Source organism: Miscanthus floridulus, chromosome 5 (assembly GCF_019320115.1).
Source record: "Miscanthus floridulus cultivar M001 chromosome 5, ASM1932011v1, whole genome shotgun sequence".
Classification (NCBI taxonomy): domain Eukaryota; kingdom Viridiplantae; phylum Streptophyta; class Magnoliopsida; order Poales; family Poaceae; genus Miscanthus; species Miscanthus floridulus.
Window position 1 is genome coordinate 12,813,985 of NC_089584.1, and position 24,918 is coordinate 12,838,902.

The window sequence follows — 24,918 nt, forward strand, 5'->3', positions numbered from 1 at the left end:
GAGACGAGCCCGCGTCTGCGCTCTCCTCACGCTCGCTCCCAGGCCTGTTGCATGACCACATGCATACAGCTGGTGCAACATGGAGACGGATCGGTCTAAAAAAAATCCGGATCGGTCTAAAAAATGTACCTCTTCGGTGTCGCCTCACGCCAGATCAAACAGGAACGACGCCAGCTCGGTCTCAAAAAAAAATCCGGATAGGTCTAAAAAAAACCCCTCTTCGGCTATAAATAAAGTGTCGCCTCACGCCTAATCAAACAGGAACGACACCATCTCTCAGGTAATTCTCACCTCTTTTCCTATTAAAAAACGCCAGCTCTCAGGTAATTCTCATCTGTTTCTCTATTAAAAAAACAGTGTTCGAACACCAACAAAACAAAATAAGATTCAACATTTATATATTTTTTTATATGTTCTCGTGACTCTCTCCTTCTATTTTTATAGTCACAATCTCTACTTAATGGACGGGACAAACCAAATTAACAAAGGTAAATACTCACATGTGTATATATACCTATCCCGCAGGCGTCCGGCGTGCCATGGGGCCGTGCTTGAGCCGAAAAAAAAATTACCGTGCTGTATCGGCATGGCCCGACGTCTCTCGTACCTAGATGGCACAAATCGAAGCGGCAGGAAGCACGATGGGGCCGTGCCGTGCCGCCACCTCTATGAATACCAGATCCGATACGAAGTCCTCGAAGCGTAGACCCATTCAACCAGCTGACACGTTGATAAATAAATAGAGGAAAAGAAGGTCTGAATGAAATTCAAAATAGTTCAAGGTTCTCGATGCAAAATCATTTATAGCTTTTTATTATTTTGCAAAATGATCAAAACCATCGACGTGATGGTACGGAGAGAAGGTTTGCTTACAGTAAACACAATGCACCGTAGCAACATCGCATCACGGTAGAATAGCAGCCTACCATAATAGCCTTTTTTGTTACAGCGATCACGCATTTTACAGCCACGCCCACGCCAACCTGCTTCCTGTTTTTCCTTCGCGCAAACCACATCAGCATCTCGGAAGCAACGCCGTACCGAATCGAAGCGCGACCCGTTCCTCCTCTGACTTCTCCCCCGGCTGCCCGCGACTGCGAACCCGATCTCGATTCGATCCCATGGCGGCCGCCCTCTCCTCCTCGCGGCGCGCCCTGCACACCCTCCACCGCCGCCTCCTCCTCCACCCTTTCCCCTCACCAGCAGCCGCCGCGCGCCGCGCCCTACCCACACTCACACCCACTCGCACTCCCATCCCCGCCCACTCCCCCACCTTCTCCTCCTCCCGATTCTTCACCAACCCGCGCCCCGCCCCCGATGCGAGGCTGCGGCGCGGGCGGCTGGTGGCCGGGGTCAGGTCGGTGGCGAGCGGCGGTTCGAAGCTGGCGCCGCTGGGCCAGGGGGTCAAGGGGCTGGGGCGGCCCGTGGAGGCGGCGAGGAGCGCCGCCGCGCGGTACCGCGCGGCCGTCGGCCTGCAGGTCGAGGCCTTCTGGCGGCGCAACTACATGGTCCTCGTCGGCGCGGGCGCAGTCGTCGTCTGCGTCGCGCTCTGGAGGATCATGTTCGGCATCGCCAGCACCTTCGTCGGCCTCTCCGAGGGCATGGCCAAGTACGGCTTCCTCGCCCTTGCCACCGCCATTGTTGCCTTCGCCGTGAGTAGCATTTCCTTCTTCTCGTATTAGGTTTAACTCTGGGCTAGCTAACCAGTAGGACATACTAGTGTGTTGTGGTGAACTCTGCATGTTGCTATGTTTCTTGTTGGCTATAATCAGGACGCTTTGTAGTTTGTCTGTCACTACTGCAGTACTGCTGTTCTGATGGTTGATGGTTCAGCTTACTGCACATTAGCATATCACGACTGTTAAGACTAATAGCTATCCAATGTGCTATATCCACGATAAGACTTCAACACTTACTCCGAGTATATGGTGTTTGGTTTGAGGAATCAAACCATTCTAGATGAGGTGGTGCATCATGAGTTTATTCCTCAAATTTGGTGGAATGACTCCATTCCTCACACTAGTACTTATTTATTAGCTTACCTTGTGAGAAATGAGGTGATGATGCATCAATCCATTCCATTCCACAAACCAAACAAAAAAGTGAAGAGTGAGAAGATGATGGACTAACCTGTTCCTCAAACCAGACACCCTATTACTGAACTGCACTTTGTGGTCATTCTGTTGATCATATGAATTGTTGTTGCCATCTTTCATGAAGCAATACATTGGGTCATATGGCCGAGCAACATGGCCAGCTGTTACATACCATATTAGGATGGACTGTAAATATGTGTCACTCCTGCTGTTCTGATGGTTCAGCTGCCTGCACATGAGCACACAGACTGTTAAGGCTACATTTGCCCCATGAGCCTATGTTCATGAAAAGACCTATGAACTGCTCTTGGTGACCATTCTGTTCATTATACTGATGATTGCTGACATCTTTGGTAAAGCAATACATTGTACCAACTGTATGACCAAGCAACATGCCTGAATGTTACATACCATACAACTAGCCCCTAGCCTTATCTCATGTCGCAAGCACTGCGTGTCATTCTTTCTTTTTTTTGGATTTGCCAAATAATTCTTACTTAGCTATGGCCTATGGGTATTAGGTGTCAATTCACCATTTGCACATTAATAGAACTGTTATGCAGACAACAGCTTACCATGTTGGGAAACAAATAGAGAGCCTATACCCTGCCAGATGATGAGATGATCATATTAATAGCAGATAAACCATGCATCAGGTGCACTTATATTAGGATCTTTGCCTTTGTGTTATCTCATTTTGGGTGTCTGTGGCCTAGGCCATATTAATCTGTGAAAATAATTACAATCTGTTCAGCTGCAGAACATAATATGAAATATATGAGTAGTGTGAACTTGACTGCAGGGTACTGAATCCATTTTAACTGAAAATTATCAGTGAACTAGTGTACTTTCCGCACCATATATCTTCTTGCCAGTTTTCTTGTGCCTAGTCTTTTGGTTCACTCTCAGCCTTTTCACATTGAGCACTTATGAACTGATGCTATTGACTATCTATCTTTGTTCTATAGGGTATGTATGCCCGGGCAAGATTAACCATAAACCCTGACAAGGTTTACCGGCTGGCTATGACAAAACTCAATACATCTGCTGCAATCCTTGAAGTTATGGGTGCGCCCCTAACTGGTACTGATGTCAGAGCATATGTTATGTCTGGAGGAGGCGTGAAACTAAAGGACTTCAAATTTAAGCTTGGCAGTAAACGGTGCTTCCTCATTTTCCCCATCAAAGGATCAGAAAGAAGGGGTCTCGTAAGTGTTGAGGTCAAGAAGAAAAAGGGACAGGTATTTGGATTTCTTTGTATACTTTTAGTAACATTATGCCAGTACTCAGTAACCTAGACTAACTAATAGACACATATGATGTTTGTATAATCACATTATGATTAAGGTCACAAACATTTAGTGAATAAACAATAGTTTGGGCACACATTGCAAAAGCAGAGTTAAATGAAGCATCCTCTCCTGCATGTTCCTTTATGATATATTAATATTGTTTTTCCTTCAGATGTAATGGTACTGTTATATTTGGGTGACAGCTCTTTTGTTGAAATGATTGACAATAATAGAATTATGGAACAAAAAAAATTAAAAGATGCAGTAAGCCATCTTGAAAACACTTTATAGTATTATTTGAAGAACCAAACATATACTCCCTCCGTTCCAAATTATAAGTCGCTTTGACTTTTTTGGTTCATCCATTTTGCTATGTATCTAGACATATTATTATATCTAGATGCATAGCAAAATGGATGTACCAAAAAAGTCAAAGCGACTTATAATTTGGAACGGAGGGAGTAACTTGAAGCTTCCTTAAAACTGCGCATAAGTAAATGGTATTACCATGGATTTTACTCTTTTCACCATAACACCTTGCTTTCTGACCTTTGCAGTATGACATGAAGCTACTAGCTGTTGACATACCAATGGCATCAGGTCCTGACCAGCGGCTGTTCCTCGTCGGTGATGAACAAGAGTACAAGGTGGGCGGGGGCTTGATATCTGAGCTGCGAGACCCGATCGTAAAGGCTATGGCTGCAGAGAAGGAGTTTGATTATCTTGATGAAAGAGAGGATGAGGAGGATGAGCGGAGGGAGCGTGAGGAGGCGGAGCAAGAGGCAGCAGAAGCATTGAGGCACGAGGAGGAAAGATTGCGCCAGGAGGGTGAAGAACGGAGGCGGCGGGAGGAGGCCGAGAGGCTGGAGAAAGCTACGTGACATGATTTAACTGTATCGATTTTCCACCTTGTGCATTATTTTCTGCTTCTCTTTCTCCCGGAGTGTAGCAATCATCGTTTCAACATCAAGAGATGATTGCTTCTGAGTTCATTTGAGTTCCTGGTGGTCGATTCGGCGTCACCAGTCTCAAGTTGTTGAGAAGAAAGGAATAATTTCGCCTGTTCCACAACAAATCACTTGGGCGAAGCAATGTAATTTAGTGGTTGATCAATTGTTAACCTTTTTGATGCACGTCTGCGCTGCGCTCATGGAATTGAGATGGCCTGAGCCAGTTTACCTGCTCAACTTCTAGCCATGTTGCTGTTCTGCTTAAGCGGAATCACTTAGGGCGCGTTTAGTCAGCTGGAATTTGGATGTGCAAAGTTTGCATAGTGTCAGATTCTCTACTGTAGCATTTCGTTTGTATTTGGTAATAATTGTCTAACCGTTGACTAATTATGCTCGAAATGTTCGTCTCGCAAAGTACAACCAAACTGTGCAATTAGTTTTTAATTTCGTCTACTTTTAGTATTCCATGCATGTACCGCAAGTTTGATGTGACCGTGAATCTGATCGTGGTCGTTGCACAATGTTTTGCTGAGGGCATGTTGATGCGATGGATTTGACTATCGAGATTGAGTGAAACGTCGGTGGTCACATTCCTTACTTGCGAAACAAGGAAATGCTGTGACGGCAAATGTCATGTGTTTTGTCAGGTTGTTAGCGTGCTATACAAACACGTACACGATCCATATAATTCAGAACATTTTTATTTTGGATTCGATCCAGGAGAAGAACAAAAAAAAACTTGGAACACTTGGGCGAAAACCTTGATGAAAGAGAGGGAGGGGGAAAAAATCGCCCAGGACCAAGAGCCCAGGGATGGTAGTAGTACAACTACTGTACCAGGCAGTGAAACGGGCTGCAGTGACTTCTAACAGCGCGATTCTTGAAGCACGTCATCATCAGTCATTGATGACTTGATTACTGCCCGCTAATGCATCCACGTCAGCAGAGCTTTACATTACACGGAAGGAACGCCAAGTCTTTTTTTTTCTTTTTTTTTTCCTTTTCCGACCAAAGGAACGCCAAGTCTCGTGAGACGGCCCGTTCGGCTGCTTGAAAACGGCTGGCTGGGCTGGTTTTTAGCCGACTGATCAGCCTAACCGTTCGGCGGCCCACATCCAGCCGAACGGCTGCCCTAATAGGCAACATCTCCAGCCTTGTTCTGCTCCCCTCCCTCAGTCTGGTACACTTCGCGTCGCGCAGCTAGGGTTTTTGTTTGCTCGCCCCTCCTCTTTTCTCCGCGCGGGCCACTGCAGTCGTCAGCTCCGCTTCGCCATGCATGCCCCCACAGCCGGCAAACGCCTCCATCCTGTCCCGCCTCTCTCCGCCGTGAGGGCTCCCTCGCCGTCGACAGCCTCCGCGCCGACAGTGACCTCCGCATCCCTCGCAGAACTCGCGGGCGTCAACGCCCGTCCACCGGCAACAAGGTACCCCCGGATCCAACGCCGCCGTCGTCCCCCCTCCTGATCTGCCGCCTCCGTCTTTCCCCCGCCCCCTCTCCAGCTCTGAGGACGCCATCTCCCCCCTCCGGATCTGCCGCCTCCGTATTTCCCCCAACTCTGGATCTGCCGCCTCCGTCGCCCCCCCCCCCCCTCCGGCTCCAAGGACGCCGTCGTCCACACCCTTCGGATCTGACCCCCCACGTGCTCGTTTTGCAGGTCTTTCTCGAGCGCCGCCCACGGATTCGGGGATGCTTGGAACTAATCAACTAAAATTATAGGTGATGTTATTTAGTATCCAATGAGCACCTTTTTCATTGAACAAAATGCTTTCTTTCTTTAGTAGTATCTGATTTTTTTTATCAACGTTATGGTCACATTTGGACTGCTATTTCCATTGTATTTAATACATGTGTGCTTGTGCGTTTGTTTCTGTTTACTTGATTTCACGTATTCATCAGATCATGAATAGTTAATTTGGAACCGAATACATTGCAGTATTCTGTTCGACCTGAGCGACGAGCTTCTCACCTGCGTTCAGTTTTCTGCCACCTCTCTTTCCTCCACGTATGCAAATAGCTAGCTAAGAATTGCTTGTTGAAGACCCTCTTAAGCAAGTTATTGGAACATGATGTAACTCTATAAAAAATTTGGCTTGCACGAAAGAACCGAAAGAGTATGATTTTGTCAATCTAGTTTCTGTTTAGAGCAACATATGGTGTACCTATGTTTACTTGGAGGAGTTAGATGGTGCGCGTATGTATGTCAGCTGAGCATGAGTTTTGATTCGAAAAAACACATGTTTGGCTTGCACGAAACAAACGAAAGGGTGTGCTTTTGTCTATCTAGTTTAATCTAATTCCTTTTTTTAGCTTAGTTTAATCTAATTTCTAGCTTAGAGCAACACGGCGGTGAGCAACACGACGGTGCCTTTTGCGTTCCGTCATGCTTATAGCGTGTTCGGGCAAAGCAGCTAAAAATTATACGCACTGGAGTCAGGATACATGGGTCCGTTCATAAATACAAGGTATCATCTGGATGATTTTAGGGGTGTACATGTAGAGACTATGTCTCGATAGGAGAAATTTAACTTGACTCATTCTAGGCTACGCAATGTTGTAGAAAGGACATTTGGGGTTCTAAAAAACCGGTGACAGATTCTTGATGGGGTACCGCACTGTCATAGGACCAAGCAAAAGATGATTATAATTTCTTGCTTTGCACTCCACAATTACTTGTTCATTAGGGAGCATGGATTGGGATCCGCAACCTACCCACCGTCTCCCTAGGTTCAGCTCAATGCTAGTAACAGTATGTCTGTGGTTAGGGAGTTCATATCTTTAGGACTGTGGGGACATTGATTGTGGAGAGGTGATGTACCCATTGATGGTTGGGTAAGTGGCTTTTGCATAGGAACTGCCTTCATGCTCATTCTTATATGCCTAGAAAATAGTACAAATTTTGTACAGATGCCACTTAGGTCATTTGGTACTAGAGGAGATTGGGTCTAAGGGGAGCAGCCGATGGCATGAAGGAGAGGGTTCAAGTTGGTATGTGCATTTTCACCATTTGGGCTTCATCTTCTCAATGTGTGAAGTACCTTAAAGGGGGTACAACTTGTGTATTGTTGTTCCACATAAGCACCCAATTAGATGTAGATGACTGTTGTGATTTACAAACAATTGTTTATGACCTGCTTTAATGGGCAAATGCGTAGGAGAAGTATGATTTTGTGACACTTCTTCTACCAGTTAATTAAGTGGCTTCTAGGGGCTGCAAGTTTTGTAAATGTGCCCACCACTAATTCTCTGTCAAGGAGGTAAGAGTTGTAGTTGTTTTCACATGTATGGTGGAACTGCTACTAGTTTTGTAAAGGCTCCACTAATCCTCAAGTACTAGTGTTATGGACGAAACAACTGCAATTTGAGATGCCTTGTTAGCACGAGGTGGTTTGTAATGCACTGCTGTAATGGGTTCTTAGGAGTTGGAATGACCTGTTACTAAGAACTGTTGTAATGGGGTCTTAGGACAACTGTTGTTTTGTATAAAATGGAAGCCTTGTAATGTTGGGATCAGCATACGTCTGATTGGCGCCACTTTTGAATGGCTGCTGGTGTGTTGGCGCCAATGAACTGTTGTACTATAGTGTTGTTATGGGTTCTTAGGAATGCAAATGCACTGTTGAAATGACTAGTAATTGCTTGAAGAGACGGCCGTGGCATGTACTGCGGCGGTAATGAACTGTTATTTGTATGGCACTGGTGGATTGAAGTGGCAATGACATGCCTTGTTGTTTTGGCGCCAGAATCTGAATTGTTTTAGTTACATTACTTTTAAATTTGAATGTCATTCAATGCTCAGTCTAAACCGGCTGCTTGGTCTACTGAAGCTAATTGCCCTCTGTTGACTGAGCAGCAATGCTACCAGGCCCAGTAACAATACCAACCGAACAGAGCCTAGCCCTACTGGCTGGCTGGCACTGGCACCATCCATCCATCCACCGTTACTGATCCAGTACTAGACGTCTAGACCCCGCGGATTCCTCGTCGCCAGCTCCCCTTTTCCCCCACAACCCCGGCGGCGCGCGGCTCCCCGTCTCCCCTCCTCTCTCCACCCTCTCCTTCCCTTTGGCGCCAAGTCCATCCGCCCCTCCGATTCCAGCCGTCCGGGTAAGGACTTCAATCCTCTCCGGACTCCAGTCTGAACAGATCCGCCGATCTGCTGCCCCGTTTCCTTTTTCTTCGCGCAAAAACCTCATGGATTCGCTCATGCTTTCCGCTACTGCTCCGCGATCGATCCCGTGGATTAGTGGTTCCAGACTCCCAGTTCGTTAGAGTTCTGGATCCTCGAGAGTATGCAGGCTGAACTAGATGCCGCGTCTGTCGGACTGTAGTGTTGTTCTGGTGGTCCGGTTTATGGTAGAATAGAATAGAAAAAAAAAGGCGGAAATACTGAGGCTGTTGCCATGGGAATATGGGATGAGCCCGCTTCTTGTGATGTTGGAGGCGACTACAATTCCTTGCACTGCAGCACCCGACTCAATTTGAGCGCTGTTTGCCTCTGACGTCGGAGCTATTCGGGTTCTACCACCGCACCAACTAGGACCGAAGGATCTTTCTGTGGTTGGTGTGTCAAATAGTTGGTCAGAACATTAGTTCTACGATTACGACCCCTCTCATCACCAGCAGATGATGCGAGGTCAGGTGCTGGACGCCTGGACCGTGGTTTCCGCGTGCTGTAGTAGGCCCCCGAGGCTTCTCTGCGTCCGTATCCTGAGCAGCCTTTTGCTGCTGGTGACCAGCGCCCACATATATTGTGTGATTTGTGTCCATTTCGTTGTTGTTTTTTCTGTCACAGACTCGGTGTTTGAAAGAGTCTGATGGAGTTTGCAGTTTTGCCAGGTGCCGACAGTTGAGGATGGGACTGAAGCGCCTGATGAGATGCTGCTGCTGCTGCATTGCAAAGGTCAGCTTCCTTGCTAAAAACACACACTCAACCCTACCTAATCAAGGAGTACTATGCCATTTGTTCGTGATAGTACTACACGTTATTCTGTCTGTTTTAAATTGCCAAGCGGTTTCTGCTGCTTGCTTCTCATGTTTCTCTGCCCGGACAGCAGCAGGCTGATGACGAGGACAAGATTGATTTTGGAGGTGGCAACGTTCATGTTGTTACAAGCAAAGAGGATTGGGACCAAAAAATTGCAGAGGCCAACAAGGATGGGAAAATTGTGAGTAGAACCTGCTCCTGGCAATTTTAGCAACTGAGAACCGTTTGTTCAGTATAGCGTGACACTTAAGGCTATCGTGTACATTTGCTCTGTGCTATACTAACAGTCCAACACTATCCAGCTTACTTTTCACGACCTTTATTTTTTCTTTATTTATTGCTAGAAAAAACTAGATAAAATTTTTAAACAAAAGAAGTAGCATATTCAGTCTGTCTGTATTAGTTTGCCATTTTGTGCAAACAATAATAAAAGCAATCGTGAGTCTTGTTTTTGTCTTTGAGTCTTCTGACTGTTCAGAATTTGGCTAAACTGACAAATGGTGTTGGCCCACATAATATGTGATGTAGGAACAATTGCTGCACTTTAATTTTCTGATATGAGTTGCACAGCTAGTAATCATTAATGGACGTTTTTTTGTAGGTGGTTGCAAACTTCAGTGCTTCCTGGTGCGGCCCATGCCGTGTCATTTCACCTGTTTATGCTGAAATGTCACAGACATACCCTCAGCTCATGTTCTTGACGATTGATGTTGATGAGTTAGTGGTAATCAATGTTCTCTCAGACCTTTATCCTTACGCAAGTGGTCTCAACTCTCTGGATATCTTATTACCATGGATACAAAAAACATGTACTCTTACCACGGGACCGATGGTTTTATGTCTAGAATGTCTAGCAGTTAATAGTCGTTCCAAAATGAAAAGAACAGAGTTGTCTGCCCATAGTTGGTTTTAATATAGGAGTATAACGAACCACTGAGAGATGACCTTCCATAGTTCCATTGTGCGCATAGTTTTTGCCGAGTGCTTCTCTTCGTACGTACATCTGAATCTGGGAGTGTTGTGCAACTGCAAGGGTGTCCATACTTGAGAGACTCTACTACACACAACTACATGACCCATAAAAAGGAATGTTTTGCTTATCATCAGAATCTGTGTTTTACATAAATCAACTGATCCTCTGCTCAATTTCATGCCACAGGAGTTCAGCTCGTCGTGGGACATCCGTGCGACCCCGACGTTCTTCTTCCTCAAGAACGGGCAGCAGGTGGACAAGCTGGTCGGCGCCAACAAGCCTGAGCTGGAGAAGAAGGTCGGCGCCGTCGCCGGTGCATCGTCACAGGCTGACGCGGCCGGCAGCAAGACAGTGTAGAGTGTAGTGTAGCTGTGTAGACAAAGACTCGCCTCGTTGACCTGCCCCCTGTATATCGCTATATCCTTGTTCCTGTGTGTTTCTTGTCACCGCGCGCATGCGTCTGTCGGCCGCGGTTCTGTGTGATGTCTCTTCTGCCGTGTGCTGACTGTAGAAAAGTGAATGAGAGCAACAACGTTTTCATTGATCTCTGGTGTGTTTATATAAGTTACAACATGTGTTGGTCAATTGGCAACTGCATCTGAGTGCTAGCGTACAACGTGGGCGCGTGTCGTGCTCTCGTGGTCACCACGCACTGGCTCTGGTCAGCGACGGCAGTTGGCGTTCGTGGTCTTGGCGCTGTCCCTCAACACCCCCCCCCCCCCCCCCACAGTCTGATGGGTGATTGACAGCACACAAAGACTGAAGCGGAAGCTTTCGAACGACGCCGTCGGCAGACCTTTCATCATGACATCAGTGAACTGTTCACCTGTTGGAACGTGGAGGACGCGCAGTTTGCCTAGTTGAATTCGTTCTCGGACAAAATGAATGTCGAGCTCAATGTGCTTGGTGCGCTTGTGGTGAACGGGATTCGAGGACATGTATACTGTGGATACGTTGTCACAGAACACAACCGTCGCCTTCTTGATTACACAATGGAGTTCGCCGAGCAGCTGGGGTAACCAGATGCATTCCGCGGCTGCGTTCGCCACCGCCCGATACTCGGCATCCGCGCTTGATCGTGACACGGTGGGCTGCCGCTTTGATGACCAGGAGACGAGGGAGTCACCGAGATAGACGCAAAATCCCGACGTTGATCGCCGAGTGTCTGGGCAGCCCGCCCAGTCCGCGTCTGAGTACGCGGTGACGCTGAGGTCGGAGGATGCGCGAAGCTCGAGGCCGTGCGGCGTCGTGCCGCAGTATACGCTTGAGAAGCACCATGTGCGGTGCGCGGGGATCATGCATGTGGAGGCAGGCTTGCTGGACGACAAAGGCTATGTCAGGCCGCGTCATCGTTAAGAACTGGAGTGCGCCTGCCAAACTGCGGTATGACGTCGCGTCGTCTGTTGGTGGTCCGTCAGCGGCGAGCTTGTTCTTGGTGTCGATTGGTGTTGAGGCAGGGTTGCAGTTCGTCATCCCGGCGCGTTTGAGGATGTCTTCAGCGTACCTCTCTTGAGAAAGGTAGAACCCGTCCTTGGTGCGCTTGACGTCGATCCCGAGAAAGAAGTGCAGCGCCCCCATGTCCTTGACGGCGAATTCGGCACGGAGGCAGTCAACAATGTGCTGGAGCAAGGCCGAGCTGGACCCAGTGAGCACAATGTCATTGACGTAGAGTAGGAGATATGCGATGTCCGTGCTGCGACGAAGGACGAAAAGGGACGAGTCAGATCGGGTTGCCTTGAATCTGATCTTGGTGACATACCCGGCGAACCGAGTGAACCACGCCCATGGTGCCTAACAGAGTCCATATAAGGACTTGTCAAGCAGACAGACAGCGTCAGGGCGATCAGCATCGACGAAGCCCGTGGGCTGCTGACAGAGAACATGCTCATTGAGATGACCATGAAGGAATGCATTAGAGACATCGAGTTGCTTCGTTGGCCACTGGTTAGATGCCGCAATGGCGAGGACAGTACGAATAGTGGCTGGCTTGACGACAGGCGAGAAGGTTTCACTGAAATCAATCCCTGCTTGTTGGGTGAATCCGCGAACCACCCACCTCGCCTTGTAACGCTCTAGTGAGCCATCAGGATTGAGCTTATGACGGAACACCCATTTGCCACCGACAACGTTGGCACCCAGTGGACGATCAACAAGGCGCCAAGTTCTGTTGCGCTGGAGTGCATCAAACTCAAGCTCCATGGCTGCCCTCCAGTTAGGATCTTTGAGAGCAGTCCGAGCTGTAGCAGGAAGTGGAGAGATCACAGGCGCGGTGGATGAGTCGCCGGCGTGTAGAGCATACCGTGGATTTGGTTTGAAGATGCCTACCTTGGAACGAGTCTGCATTTGGTGACTGTGGGACGACGTCGCGGGTACGGCGTCGAGAACAGGATTATTGGACAGTGATGGAGCGGGAACTGAAGCACCGGAGGATGGTGCGGAAGGAGTGGGTGTGGCACCAGACGCAGCAGGCGATAGAGAAGCAGGAGGAGGAGGTGGTGGGTAAGGTGCGCTCTGCTGAAGAATGACAGGCTCGCTAGTTACTGTAGCCGGTCTGGCTATTGTCGGCTGACGATGCTGAGATTCAGAACAAAAGGGGAACTGGGTTTCATAAAAAACAACATGGCGAGGTGTGATGATGTGGCGTGTTTGCAGATCAAGACATCGGTATCCACGGTGATCAGCCGGGTAACCAAGAAGAACACACGGCGTGGATCGAGCGTGGAGCTTATGCGGTGTTGTTGAAGCCTGATTGGGATAGCACAGGCACCCGAAAACCCTTAGATGAATGTAGGATGGTGGTGCTCCGAGGAGAAGCTGAAATGGAGTCGTCTGACCACTAGCCCGACAGGGACGACGATTCAGAAGATGGGTTGCCGTGGATAGCGCCTCCACCCAATATGCATCAGGCAAGCCAGCATGAATGAGAAGACTATGAAATGCAGTCATTCAGTGTTCTAATGATGCGCTCGGCTTTGCCATTTTGAGATGAAGTGTAAGGACAAGACAGGCGCAAGGTGGCACCATGGTGTTCAAGATGACGCCGAAAGGCTAAATTATCGAACTCTTTCCCATTGTCGGTTTGGAATACAATGATAGGTAACTGAAACTGAGTATGAACGTAAGCATGAAATGCAATGAGGCACTGAAAAACATCAGACTTGTTGCGTAATGGAAAAGTCCAGACATAGTGTGTAAGATCATCAATCAACACAAGGTAATACTTGAAGCCAGAGAAACTAGACACTAGAGAGGTCCAAACATCAGCATGAATAATCTGAAATGGGACATAGCTAACTGAAGTAGAGTCTAAAAAAGGTAAACGCACATGCTTGCCAAGCTGACAGGCTTCACAAGTGGATGGTTTGGTGGAGATGAACTCAAGGCAAGGAAGAGTCTGCTACAGCGTGTGCCGTCCAGGGTGGCCTAAACGCTGATGCCAGAGCTCGACAGTGGGCGTGGAGGTGGCGGTCAGGGCCTCCGACGTAGATGAGTCCAGAGGGTATAGCTCGCTGTCGCTATTACAACGGAGGATCACCGAACGAGTGGGAAGATCCTTGACAGAGAAACCAAAAGCGTCAAACTCCACAGAGACATTATTGTCACGAGTTAAGGAACGAACTAAAATTAGATTCTTAACAAGTGATGGAGAGAGAAGAACATTAGGGAGGGAAAGTGGGGATTGAGCAGTGGGGATATGTGTGGAAGCACGATGAGTCACCGATAGCATGGCGCCGTTGCCGACGACAATAGGAGTGGAATTGTAAATTGGGGTGGAAGAGGTGAGATTACCAGCGTTGGAAGACATGTGGGAAGAAGCGCCGGTGTCCATGAACCATTCGGCCGCTTGAGGAGCAGCTGCTGTGGAATTTGCCGCGTTCAGTGCGGCGAGCAAGGCCTGATGGTTCCACGGATCCACGGAGGGTGGTGGCTGAGCGACGCCAGACCCGGCGAAGTAAGCCCGGTGTGGTGATGTGGCGGGGCGCGAGCCGAGCACGCCAGCTCCTGGGGCACGGAATGGCATGGCCCATGCCTGCACCATGCCAGTCCACGGATTGAATCCGGGCGTCCAGGCCGTTGGCGGCCTTGGGGAGGAGAAACCGCCTGGAGATGAGCCGCAGCCACGACCGCGGCCACGACCACGCCTGTTGTCGTAGCGGTTAGGCGCACCGTGAGCAGTAGATGGTGGCTTGGCGACGGTTGTTGGCACAGTGGAGCCGGAGTTGCCAGCCGTAGTAGAACTTGATCCGCCTTCGGTGGCGGTGGGTGCGGCGGGACGAGGCCCACCAGTGGCGAGCAGAGCGTGCTGTGCCGCCGTCTTGGCATGCTCCTTATCGTAGCGCTCTTCCAGAAGAAGGTATGAGCGCGCCGAGAGGAAGGTGTGCGGCAGCTGCTTGGCGGTGATGGCGGTGATGGCGTGGTGATACTTGGAGCTCAGGCCGCGCAGCATGTTCAGGACTTGGCTCGTCTCCCGCACTGGCTGGCCGACGTCACGGAGCGCATCCGCGAGCTGCTTGAGTCGTCCGGTGTACTGGGTGATGTCCATATCGCCCTGGACCATGTTCCGGAACTCCGTCTCCATGTAGACAGCGTGATGGAGCTCGTTGTCGCGGAATTGATCGTGGATGGCGCCCCAGACGCGGTACGCGGTCGCCTTCGGATGGCGCACGATGTCGCGCACGTCCTTGGCGATGGAGTTGTACAGCCAACTCAAGATGCACTGATCAACCACACGCCAGTCGGGATCATGGCGCTAGTCGGCGGTTGGCGGAGATGAGACGTGGGAGGTGAGGCCGAACTTGCCGAGGAAGGCGTCGAAGAAGCACCGCCATTCGTCGTAGTTCGGCGTGGCAAGCTCGAGAACAACGGGAATATGAGATTTGATGTTGACGGTTTGAAGGACTGCGGTGTGAGACGTGGTGGCAGGGGGATCGTCACCGACAGAGGAGGTGAAGGAGACTTCGGAGGTGTCGTCGGAGTCGGAAGAGCCAAGACCGAAGAGGGGATTGTCGTCCATGGTTGGCATGGCGACAGCCGCGGAAGAAGACGGCAATGCAGCGAGGGCTCAACCCGAGCTTGCTGATACCATGTAGAAAAAGTCAATGAGAGCCAACAACGTTTTCATTGATCTTTGATGTGTTTATATAAGTTACAACATGTGTTGCTCAATTTGCAACTACATCTGAGTGCTAGTGTACAACATGGGCGTGAGGCGCGCGTGTCGTGCTCTCGTGGTCACCACGCACCGGCTCTGGTCAGCGACGACAGTTGGCGTTCGTGGTCTTGGCGCTGTCCCTCGACACTGACTGCTGATTGTACAGTTCTCCGGTAATGGTATCTTAGTTTCTTTGGTAGCAACTGGCAAGTCCATGAGTTTAAGTTCATCGTCAAGGAGTGCCATTTCCGGTGTTGATGTCGTGAGAGAAATGTTACGTCACGCGCCGCGGAAGCCCGCATGACGGTATGAGCGCGGTCGTGGAGCGTGGCGTGTCTTGGTGAAGGGTGGAGCAGCAGACGGCGCGAAGCAAGCAAGGAGTTTAGTGGGCAGGTGTAGTGTAGAGTTTTTTTTTTTTTTTTTTTTTTTTTTTTTTTTTTTTTGAGAAAAGGTGTAGTGTAGAGATAACGGGCCTAGAAAGAGGCTGCCACGTACAGTCACATAGGCCCAAGGCCTTCCAGCCAGTCGCGTGCAAATTACTAATTTCCAGTTTGCTTCTGCCAGTCACGTTTGACACGAGTCGTATCCCATTTCCCATATATGCCTGGGGACGTGGAGCGTGGGGCGTCATGTGCCGCGTGTTAGTTTTGGACATTTGGGTAGTGTTTAGTTGGCGTTTTTTTTTTTTTGAAATGGTACTGTAGCACTTTTGTTGTTATTTAGTAATTAGTGTTCAATCATAGTCTAATTAGACTTAAAAGATTCGTCTCGTGAATTTCGTCTAAACTGTATAATTAGTTTTATTTTTTATTTATATTTAATGCTTCATGTGTCCAAAGATTTGATGTGATGGAAAATCTTGAAAAATTTTGTAAAATGAAAGGGAACTAAACAGGCTCTCGGTGGAGGAGACGAAAAAAATGACGTACCGTCGGAACTCGGAACCCGGCACTACTTTTTTTGCCAGCTGCTCTAACTACCCAAACCCATTACGTATGCGTCACTAGACCTAAGGTTAAACACGTGCGCCAATCTGCACCGCGCCGCGCGTGCAGGAGTAGGAGCAGTAGCATGGAAAAAAAATTTCGGTGGATACCCATGTATACCGCCGCTCGATGGAGGACACAGCTTTGGTACTCGTTTGTACGGCAACGACGGACGATCTGGCTGGTGCGTGTGGGATGTGAACAGTGGATTGTGTGTTTGACCGCGACCTCAATTCTCCAACCACGAGCCGAGCGGAGCAGATGGATACACGGAGTCTGGATGCACAGGTGTCAACCATCGAGCCGCGGTATACGTGGAGTCTAGATGGATATAGTATCCACCGAATTTTTTTCCCTGTGCGGCCGTGTCTTCCTTTCGACGCTTGTGACAATTTCCAACTGGGAGGGCGCAGGCTCGCTTTATCCACGAACGAATGAAAATGAACTGCCGACTTGCAGCAGCTGTACCCTGCCCTCCTAGCCCTACGGAAGCACGGAGCCGCCGAGCCGGTACCGGACGAAAGAAACCGCATCCGAACCTAACGCACGGCCCACGCTTCACGCTTCTCTGTTGCCTTGGGATTTCCAAGCCCGGGCACGGGCACGGGCACGGGCACGGGCATCGTCTTCGTTCGCATCGCAGCAGCCAGTGAAGTGGTGATATAAAAACCCCGTCGGCTGATAGGTTGAAGCGAAAAGTCCTCGCCATGTAGATGTAATATTTTATCAGAAATGACACCTGCCCGCTGCTTGCTCATCGTCTCCCGCCACGGTGGATCTCGAAATATCCCGCCGGCCGTTTATTTTATATATACCCGCCGCATGCGGGCCCCACCCGCTACCTCTCCCGCGCCTGCGCCAGTAGTACGACGCGCGGAGGCCCCACCAGAACTCCGAGCGTTTCCGAAACTACCCCTGGTGTTCCCTAGCCGAGAGTAGCCGTGGTATGTATCCACCGTGTGAGTAGCCCAGTGGCCCGAGTACGTACGTAGTCGTTGCCGCGCGTCAGTAATAAATCTTTTCTTTGGCTGTTGCGCTATACGTTTTGTTGTGTATCTATACGGGTATATAATGTATATACGCGGCCAACCTGTCGCCCATCACAACGTGCTTCGTGTGCTCCCTCACTTTACCAACACTAGTATCACTGTAGGACAGTGACGTACCTCGACCAGTCGACCTCGAGAAGTCGAGAGACATACAGACGCTGGTATCTTCTTCAGTTCCGTTTTCCCTTGCTCACTAAATTGATGACGTCAGTTGGTTTCATGGAGTAAAAAAAAGTTAACCGTAATAGCTTTATGCCAACACTTCGTACAAAGACTGCGTGCACGTCGTTATCCAAGATATCAGTAATAAACGCCCTCCGCGACGCTATATGTTTGTGTTCAAATCGGCAAGCAAATAGAAATGACTTCGAGCCAAGTATATTGTTCCCTAAAATTACAAGCTAAGTGCGTGGCATCCAACGAATAAGTAACATTTCATATTCTCTTCCGCCGTGTTATGACACAAAACAACATGCGATCAAACAAATTAGTTGGCTTTACGTACAAGTCCTCCGCAAGTCGCAACAAAAAAGAAAAGATAAATAAAACAATATCGGAGAACGTCGTATAAAAGTGAGGTTGCACAATATTGGAGTATTAATTTTGCAAGCTTTGAAAAACCACCCCTAGGTCCAACCATGCATTCACATTTGGATCTCCAAGCACCTTTGGTTACGCGTGCATGGTCAATGACTCCCCCGTTCGGGTTACCTTAAAATTAGCTTGTTCGGCTTATTTTTTAAGTCGGAACAGTATTTTTCTCTCACAATAATTTAGCCAGAACAGTGTTTTTCAGCCAGTTTCAGCCAAGTTTTAGCGAGCCGAACGGGGCCAATATATATATATATATATATATATATATATATATATATATATATATATATATATATATATAATCACACGTACGTGGACAGCATGTCACCAACATCATAGTCGCGGTAAACATATATCTAAAAAAACACACACTCAAAACGAGCTGCATATCATCCAATTACTTCTATTCTCTCCGTTCAGAATTTGTTAGGAGTATTTTGCTTCATTTTTAATATGAAACTACAAAGTATGTGTCCTCAAAGCTACAAAGTATGTGTACTCAAAGCTTGATCTGAGCTAACAAAGTATAGCTCATATCAAGCTTGGGTGTACAAAAAACATTGTGTTTTTTTTAATTGGGTGCTCATATCAAGCTAATATTTGATGTGTTTCTTCAACCTCATATCGGAATCACAACTTCTATGCTCAGTGTGCCTCGTCTCCACTTTACTCGTGTTTTGTCTCATTCTGAGTGGTGGAGCTCTCGGTATGGTAAGGTGGGGCTATTGTCATACCTTGAGTTTGTCCAATGCCTACTATATCATGTTTTTTTTCCATTTGATAAAGATGCTATAAACTATACTCCATGGTTCTATTAAACCGTGTATATTATATCTTAATTCTCACATGTCCTCAACCACTGCGCGCTGCTCTTTCTCAAACATAACCAGGTGAGGTTGCCACCGGGCACGGACAGACCCTACACTACGGCTAAATTAAACCTATCGTCGCCCTAAACTACTAGAGCATGCTCAAAGCGAGAAAACTGAGAGGTGTCATACATATGCAGTAAGAGCATGGGCCTGTTTGGCCTGTTGCCGCAAGACGCCACAACTTTAAGGCTCGCTTAAAGTGCGGCGCTGAAATCAGCCGCCGAAGATTTGGCAAGCTGAGGCGTCGCAAACTACTTACGTGCTGTTGGGAAACTGTGGCGGTATTAGAGGTCTGGGAACCAATCAAACATCAATCAAAAGTGGGGCGTCGAAGGTATGACGAGATTTGGAGAACTCTGGGAACAAAACACGCCCCATGAATAAAAACAATGACCACCAAGTTTCGACTAAGTGTAGTTAGATTTCTCTCTTTTTTTCCCATAGGAATCATTTGAACTCCCCTTTCCTTCAAATTCAAAAGTACTAGCTAAACAGCTTTTATGAAACATCATTTTACCGTTGTTTTTTTCCCTCGAAACAAATGCTAGCGAAGCATACATACAAATATCATTGCGGCCAAAATTCAAACCCCGCGGCCGCGCCGCGTGGGTCCCGCCTCCCAACCCAGGTGTCTTGGACACGGATTAATCATTAATCAATAGCAGCGTAACCTGTAACCACCCTGGTAGAGTATTATTTACCTGCCACTGCCACGAGGACCGGGGCCTAAACGCGTCCAGCTCATCACCATCCCACCAGCCACTGACCGAGGGCAGCACCGTCATTTCGGCGCCCCGGGCCCGTCGTCCCCGCGGTTTAAAGAGCCCTTCACTCTCCAGCACCACCACCGGGCGGGTGTCATTTCAGGCCTAATCGCTCTGGCCTGCGCTTCGTCTCCGGGCGGCCGAAGAAGAAGACCACCTGGATCCATCTCCTCCTCAGTAAGCTCTCCCACCCCTCTCGCGCCGCGCGTCTTCCTCCTGGTGCCGCGGTTTCGTCTCTCTAGAGTCTAGACTAGATATGTGTGCTCTTCTCTGTTCCGTTACTGTTTGAGTTTTCTGGAGTCTTGATCAGAATGTTTCGGGTTCCCCCGGAAGATCACCGGAAGTCCGCAACCAGCAGGGAGATGAATTCCGCGCTGAATGATACTCGTGCCTCGTAAAACCGTAGGGCCTGTCGTGACTTTTCTGAGATTTCGAATTTTTTCCCCCACCTCCCATGGGGCCTTGTAGTGGAGCACTGTCGCTTAGTGTTATGCCACGCTCATGGCGCTCTGGAAACAGGGCATGCTGATTTCAGGCGTTTTGGAGCGCTGGTGTGGTTGGTTTGTCGATTGACTTTTCCTCGGTTTAGATTAACCTCTTAAATCCCCGTCCCTTTCAGCTGGCCATCGGTCACCAGAGTACTCGGCTCATTCATTATACTGAGCTTTCGTAATCCGTTCTATGTGGAAAACTTGCTTCGAGCTACATGTCACCATTACAAATCCTCTGGAGTCTGTAGTATCTCCCTGAAGCTGCAAGACTCATAGCGAGTCGTGGTACGTGCAGCCCATTTTGAACTTGTTTCCTGCGGTGCGATGGGCAGATGGGGACTTCTAGGGGAGATCAGTCTGATGGAGGGCAGATTTTTTTTTTTTCAAAATTTGTTTGGATGTGCTTCGATATTTTTTTTTCCTCTAGAGCACGCGTAGGGTGACCATCCTAGCTGGTGCATGTGCCTATTCACAGCTGTTTTGTCAGGAGACCAGTAAATTGTTTTAGATTTACTCATATCAGATCGGATCCTTTTATAACCATTAACTTTGGGAAATTTAACTGTATGAATGAGTTTTCTTCCAAATTTTGAAGCATTTACTGATACTTTGGGCTTCTTAAATCTATGTGCAAGGTCCTCGCCCTTGTATATTACATAATTTCCTACAGATATTTTTACTTATCCTAAGTGCCTAGCTGTGTTCTTCAATTATTGCCATCTCCACATGCATGACAAATAACCTTCAAGAAATGAATAAACAATGTACAATTTCCAGAGATACAAGATAGGTGTATCACTCCTGGCCTTTCTTCAAACCCGTAGTTGACATCAGAATGTACTAGATTATTCCTACTGTGATGGCCCCTCTGCCCCTCACTCGATGCCTGCATGTGTCCATCTAGGTGTAAGCTGGGGGCCAGCCATGTTACGTGGATCACAAACAATTATTATTATTTTTACTAAATTGACTAGTCTCAGTCCTCACTCAATGATTGGGTTAGATATAGGTTGACAATAACTGAAGAGCTTGTGGTCCACTGGTACTGCAAGTTTCAGCTGGGCCCTGAAATTCTGATCCCAGGGACAGAGCAATTTTTCTGTCAATTTATCTTGGCTGTGTAAGTTTATTCAAGTCCATTATCCATTGAATTAAGCTCTTACCTAACAAGGGACCGATGGGAGGAGTAGCTGCGACATCTTTTGTGCTGTGGTGTGTGATAGCCAAGTCATAGCTGTACCTGACTGCCTGCTCCATGAATGAGTTTCCCAACTAATATTCGAGCCAAAGAGATTGACGTACTTCATGTTAGACATTAGTCCATCTCAAATCTGTTTAGTTTACCTTGAGAAGGCATAGTAGTTTTATGCAACCACCTTACTTATCATTATCTAAAAACACCTCACTTATAGGTCGGTGAGGTAGGCAATCTGTGTCAAACTAGATGTTTATTTGATCATTTTTTTCATGGCAGCTAAATGTGTACAATAAGCACTAAATGGCCCATACTCATTAGTCTAAAGCTGTTACATCATTCATAAAAGAATGTACTTGTGTTCTTTTCGCACATCAATGACTTAAAACGAGGTACAGTTGTATCGTCACAGTGAATTTTTACTTTGTTCCCCAATTCCACCTTGGGTTGCTGATGCTGATCAATTTTCTGGTCCTGAGCTTTCTGGAAAGCCATCGCTGATTGGTTAGCTGATAAAGTCATAAGTGATGAAAGATATGATTGTTCCCATCTCTTTGTTAACCAATCAATGTTTTGGTCCCTGCATTTTGGAGGTTGATATGCTGAGCCCTTTTCATCCTCCTCTAATATACGCATGCAGTACTGTTCTACATGTAGGCAGTAGAAGATCTGCTTCCTACCCATATGATTGCAAGTTGATCCATCGTTGTTAACCTCATGCCATGCACGGCTTTTGCGCACTCTGTGTTTTTTCTTTATCTGTGAGCGATGTTACTGGTTGCTGTTTCTTGTTTACTGTCACCATTATTCTAACAGTTCTTTAGTGGTGACATTGAAAATTTTTACTCTGTCAATAATAATACTAAGACTAGCCCACTTGTTCTTATGTTCACCGTCAATCATGATCAGGTCAACTACGAGATCTTATTTTGGTGACAATGAAGCGCATGCATAGAATGCAAACGAGAAAGTCCCATTCATGGTGGTGGGACAGCCATATTAGCCCAAAGAACTCCAAATGGCTAGCTGAGAATTTGGAAGGTAACAACTCTGTTTTTTATTGAATGACAGCATGTACTGACACTTCTGTTATTTGACAGGAAGAGCAATCTGCAGTAACTTGTTCAATGTTCATGTATCCTGCAGTATAATAATGGCACAAACTTTCCTGACTTTTTCTTTTCTGAATGAATAGAGATGGATAAACAAGTTAAAGAGATGCTGAAGCTCATAGAGGATGAAGGTGATTCTTTTGCAAAGAAGGCTGAGATGTATTTCCAAAGAAGGCCTCTGCTTGTAAATCATGTTGAGAACTTCTATCGTATGTACCGTGCTCTTGCTGAGCGTTATGACAACGTGACTGGGGAATTGCGCAAGGGTCTTGCACTGCAGTCTCAAGGCTCTGGTATATCCGAAACTGATTCCGAGACACAATCAATTTCACCATCTCCAGAGCCTAACACACCATCTCCAGAGCCTAACATGGAACAGAACACAGCAAAACCGAATCGCAAAACAAGAGCAGTTGGCTTTGATGTGTTCCTTGGTTCTGGTGGAACCTCAGACATTTCCAAGAAGGGGAGTGATGGATCATCATCATCTTCTTCAGATTCTGATTCAGAGGTTGATGAGGCAAGTGAAGAAAATGGCAATGGGATTTCTTATATAATGGATGGACGGATTACTGAGCTAGAAGATGAGATTCAGGAAGCAAGGCAACAAATTGAGGCACTTGAGGTAAAGAACATGCACTGCCAATGTGAAAAACTTGAAGGGAGTCTCAAACAAGTTAGCAATGAAAAGGAAGACTTGTTAGCTGCAATTCTGGCAAGCAAGAATGATATCGAGGATCTAAAACGAGACATGGCCTCGACTACAAAACATTTTGAAGCCCAATTAGTGCACCGTGACCATGAGATTGAGAAGTGCAAGCAGGAGGTTGAGCAAGTTTCTGAAAAGTATTTCCATGAGAAATCCGCTCTTGAATCTGAAATTGAAAGGCTCCAGGAAGTTGTTAAGAATTTTGAACGGAACCTAACAGAAGTTACAGGAGAGAAATTGCAGCTTGAGGCCCAGGTAAAGGAGCTTGAACAAGTTTCTAATAACTTAGACGATTCTTCTGCAGAGATTATAAAGCTACAAGAAATAATCAAGGATCTGCAAGCAAGATTGGAAAATGATTCAAATGAGAAGGGTGTACTTGAGGAACGTGCTATGGAGTTGGAGCAAGTTCGTAGGCAGTTGGAGGATTCAAGGGCTGTGGCTAGGGAGCTACAAGCTACAATTAAGGACCTGAAAGAGGACCTAGAAAAAGCTCTTCAAGAGAAAGCAGAACTTCAGAATCGTATGAAGGATGTGGAACAGGCAACCAGTGACCTAAATTCCTTGGTTGCTTCCCTTGAGGGCAAGTTGACAGCCACAGAGGCACAGCTTGAACAACTTCACGTGGAGAAAGCAGAAGCATCCCTTGAGAGTGAGAAACATTTGTCTCAACTGATTCAAGCCGTCGCCCATCTTAAGACGGAGATCGAGCTGCTGTCTTCAGAGAAGGCTGCAGTTGAAAACAAGGTATCCGTTCTGCTGATTGATGTCACTACTCGTGATGAAAAGCTGAAGGAGATGGACAACCACTTGCATCAGCTGCACCTGGAGCATGTCAAGCTGATCGAAGAGGCAGATATTGCACGGAAAGACGTGTCAGGCCTGCGCTCACGCGTGTGTGAGCTCGAGGAAGAGGTTGAGAAGCAGAAGCTTATTATATCTGACAGCGCAGAGGGGAAGCGTGAGGCGATCAGGCAGCTGTGCTTCTCGCTTGATCACTACCGCCATGGGTACCAGCAGCTTCGGCAGCTCCTGCAGGACCACAAGAGGCCCGTGGTGATGGCAACATGAGTGAGTAGCGTGCCCTTCGTCTGGATGTTGAGAGGATGTCGAGACTCTGAAGTTGGCTTCTCAGTGTTATGCTGTGTGACGATGTAATTTTTGAGCTGTCTGCCTCCCCTCTTCCTATATAATTTGAGTAAAGCTTGTGCTCTGTAGTTACTTGAACTATCGAGTTATTCGTAATCTGTGGTGTGTAATGTAATGAGCTATGTGGCCAATGGATAATCATGGTATTCCCTTTATTCGTTCTGTTCATGTTCATTGTTGGTTGCTGTAGTGATCTTTCCATGGAACGATGAATGCTTCGAGTGCTCGGAGATAGTGATGACTCACGAACTAATATCAACTGTGACTCAAGTCATTGCTTTTTAGCATTTTCAATAAGCCTCGATGAATGCTTCGAGTGCTCGGAGATAGTGATGACTCACGAACTAATTTCAACTGTGACTCAAGTCATTGCTTTTTAGCATTTTCAATAAGCCTCTTCTAACCTGACTGTCAGAACCCTGAGTAAGCAGCAGCATAAGTCTGACGCTCGTCCGACAATAGGGGGAAACACCGCCATACAGACAGAGGGCGTGAAAAAATGGCTAGCTGGGCTGAGCGTTGTGTTAGATGATTTCGTCTTAGGCCCAA

The 24,918-nt window shown here is 47.5% G+C and overlaps 3 protein-coding genes across 8 annotated transcripts; all 3 read left to right on the forward strand.

The window, feature by feature from the left end:
• The first annotated feature begins 1,015 nt into the window (after positions 1 to 1,015).
• Positions 1,016 to 4,521, forward strand: LOC136451547 (uncharacterized). The gene is made up of 3 exons (XM_066452241.1): positions 1,016 to 1,652; positions 3,065 to 3,337; positions 3,946 to 4,521. Exons 1-3 carry the CDS (start codon positions 1,122 to 1,124, stop codon positions 4,267 to 4,269), a joined length of 1,128 nt encoding a protein of 375 aa, XP_066308338.1. The 5' UTR covers positions 1,016 to 1,121; the 3' UTR covers positions 4,270 to 4,521.
• A 3,726-nt stretch (positions 4,522 to 8,247) lies between these two features.
• LOC136451548 (thioredoxin H4-1-like) lies at positions 8,248 to 10,858 on the forward strand. Of its 6 annotated transcripts, none has more exons than XM_066452243.1 (5): positions 8,248 to 8,443; positions 9,167 to 9,239; positions 9,391 to 9,504; positions 9,925 to 10,047; positions 10,483 to 10,858. In XM_066452243.1, the coding sequence occupies exons 2-5, from the start codon at positions 9,192 to 9,194 to the stop codon at positions 10,651 to 10,653; spliced, it is 456 nt and encodes a 151-aa protein (XP_066308340.1). In that variant the 5' UTR covers positions 8,248 to 8,443; positions 9,167 to 9,191; the 3' UTR covers positions 10,654 to 10,858. The 6 variants fall into 6 exon arrangements, with proteins under 6 accessions (XP_066308340.1, XP_066308344.1, XP_066308339.1 ...); XM_066452247.1 differs by having other exon boundaries at positions 9,397 to 9,504; XM_066452242.1 differs by having other exon boundaries at positions 9,176 to 9,239.
• An 8,939-nt stretch (positions 10,859 to 19,797) lies between these two features.
• On the forward strand, positions 19,798 to 24,524 carry LOC136449527 (protein NETWORKED 4B-like). The gene is made up of 3 exons (XM_066449566.1): positions 19,798 to 19,890; positions 22,309 to 22,440; positions 22,595 to 24,524. The coding sequence occupies exons 2-3, from the start codon at positions 22,338 to 22,340 to the stop codon at positions 24,289 to 24,291; spliced, it is 1,800 nt and encodes a 599-aa protein (XP_066305663.1). The 5' UTR covers positions 19,798 to 19,890; positions 22,309 to 22,337; the 3' UTR covers positions 24,292 to 24,524.
• The last annotated feature ends 394 nt before the right edge of the window (positions 24,525 to 24,918 follow it).

Bases quoted from the DNA above. Each gene is read 5' to 3' on its own strand.
- LOC136449527 (XM_066449566.1), top strand. From the start codon at position 22,338: ATGAAGCGCATGCATAGAATGCAAACGAGAAAGTCCCATTCATGGTGG. The intron at 22,441-22,594 runs GTAACAACTCTG...CTGAATGAATAG, and splicing joins GCTAGCTGAGAATTTGGAAG to AGATGGATAAACAAGTTAAA.
- LOC136451548 (XM_066452243.1), top strand. From the start codon at position 9,192: ATGGGACTGAAGCGCCTGATGAGATGCTGCTGCTGCTGCATTGCAAAG. The intron at 9,240-9,390 runs GTCAGCTTCCTT...CTGCCCGGACAG, and splicing joins GCTGCTGCTGCATTGCAAAG to CAGCAGGCTGATGACGAGGA. The intron at 10,048-10,482 runs GTAATCAATGTT...TTCATGCCACAG, and splicing joins TTGATGTTGATGAGTTAGTG to GAGTTCAGCTCGTCGTGGGA.
- LOC136451547 (XM_066452241.1), top strand. From the start codon at position 1,122: ATGGCGGCCGCCCTCTCCTCCTCGCGGCGCGCCCTGCACACCCTCCAC. The intron at 1,653-3,064 runs GTGAGTAGCATT...TTTGTTCTATAG, and splicing joins CCGCCATTGTTGCCTTCGCC to GGTATGTATGCCCGGGCAAG. The intron at 3,338-3,945 runs GTATTTGGATTT...TGACCTTTGCAG, and splicing joins TCAAGAAGAAAAAGGGACAG to TATGACATGAAGCTACTAGC.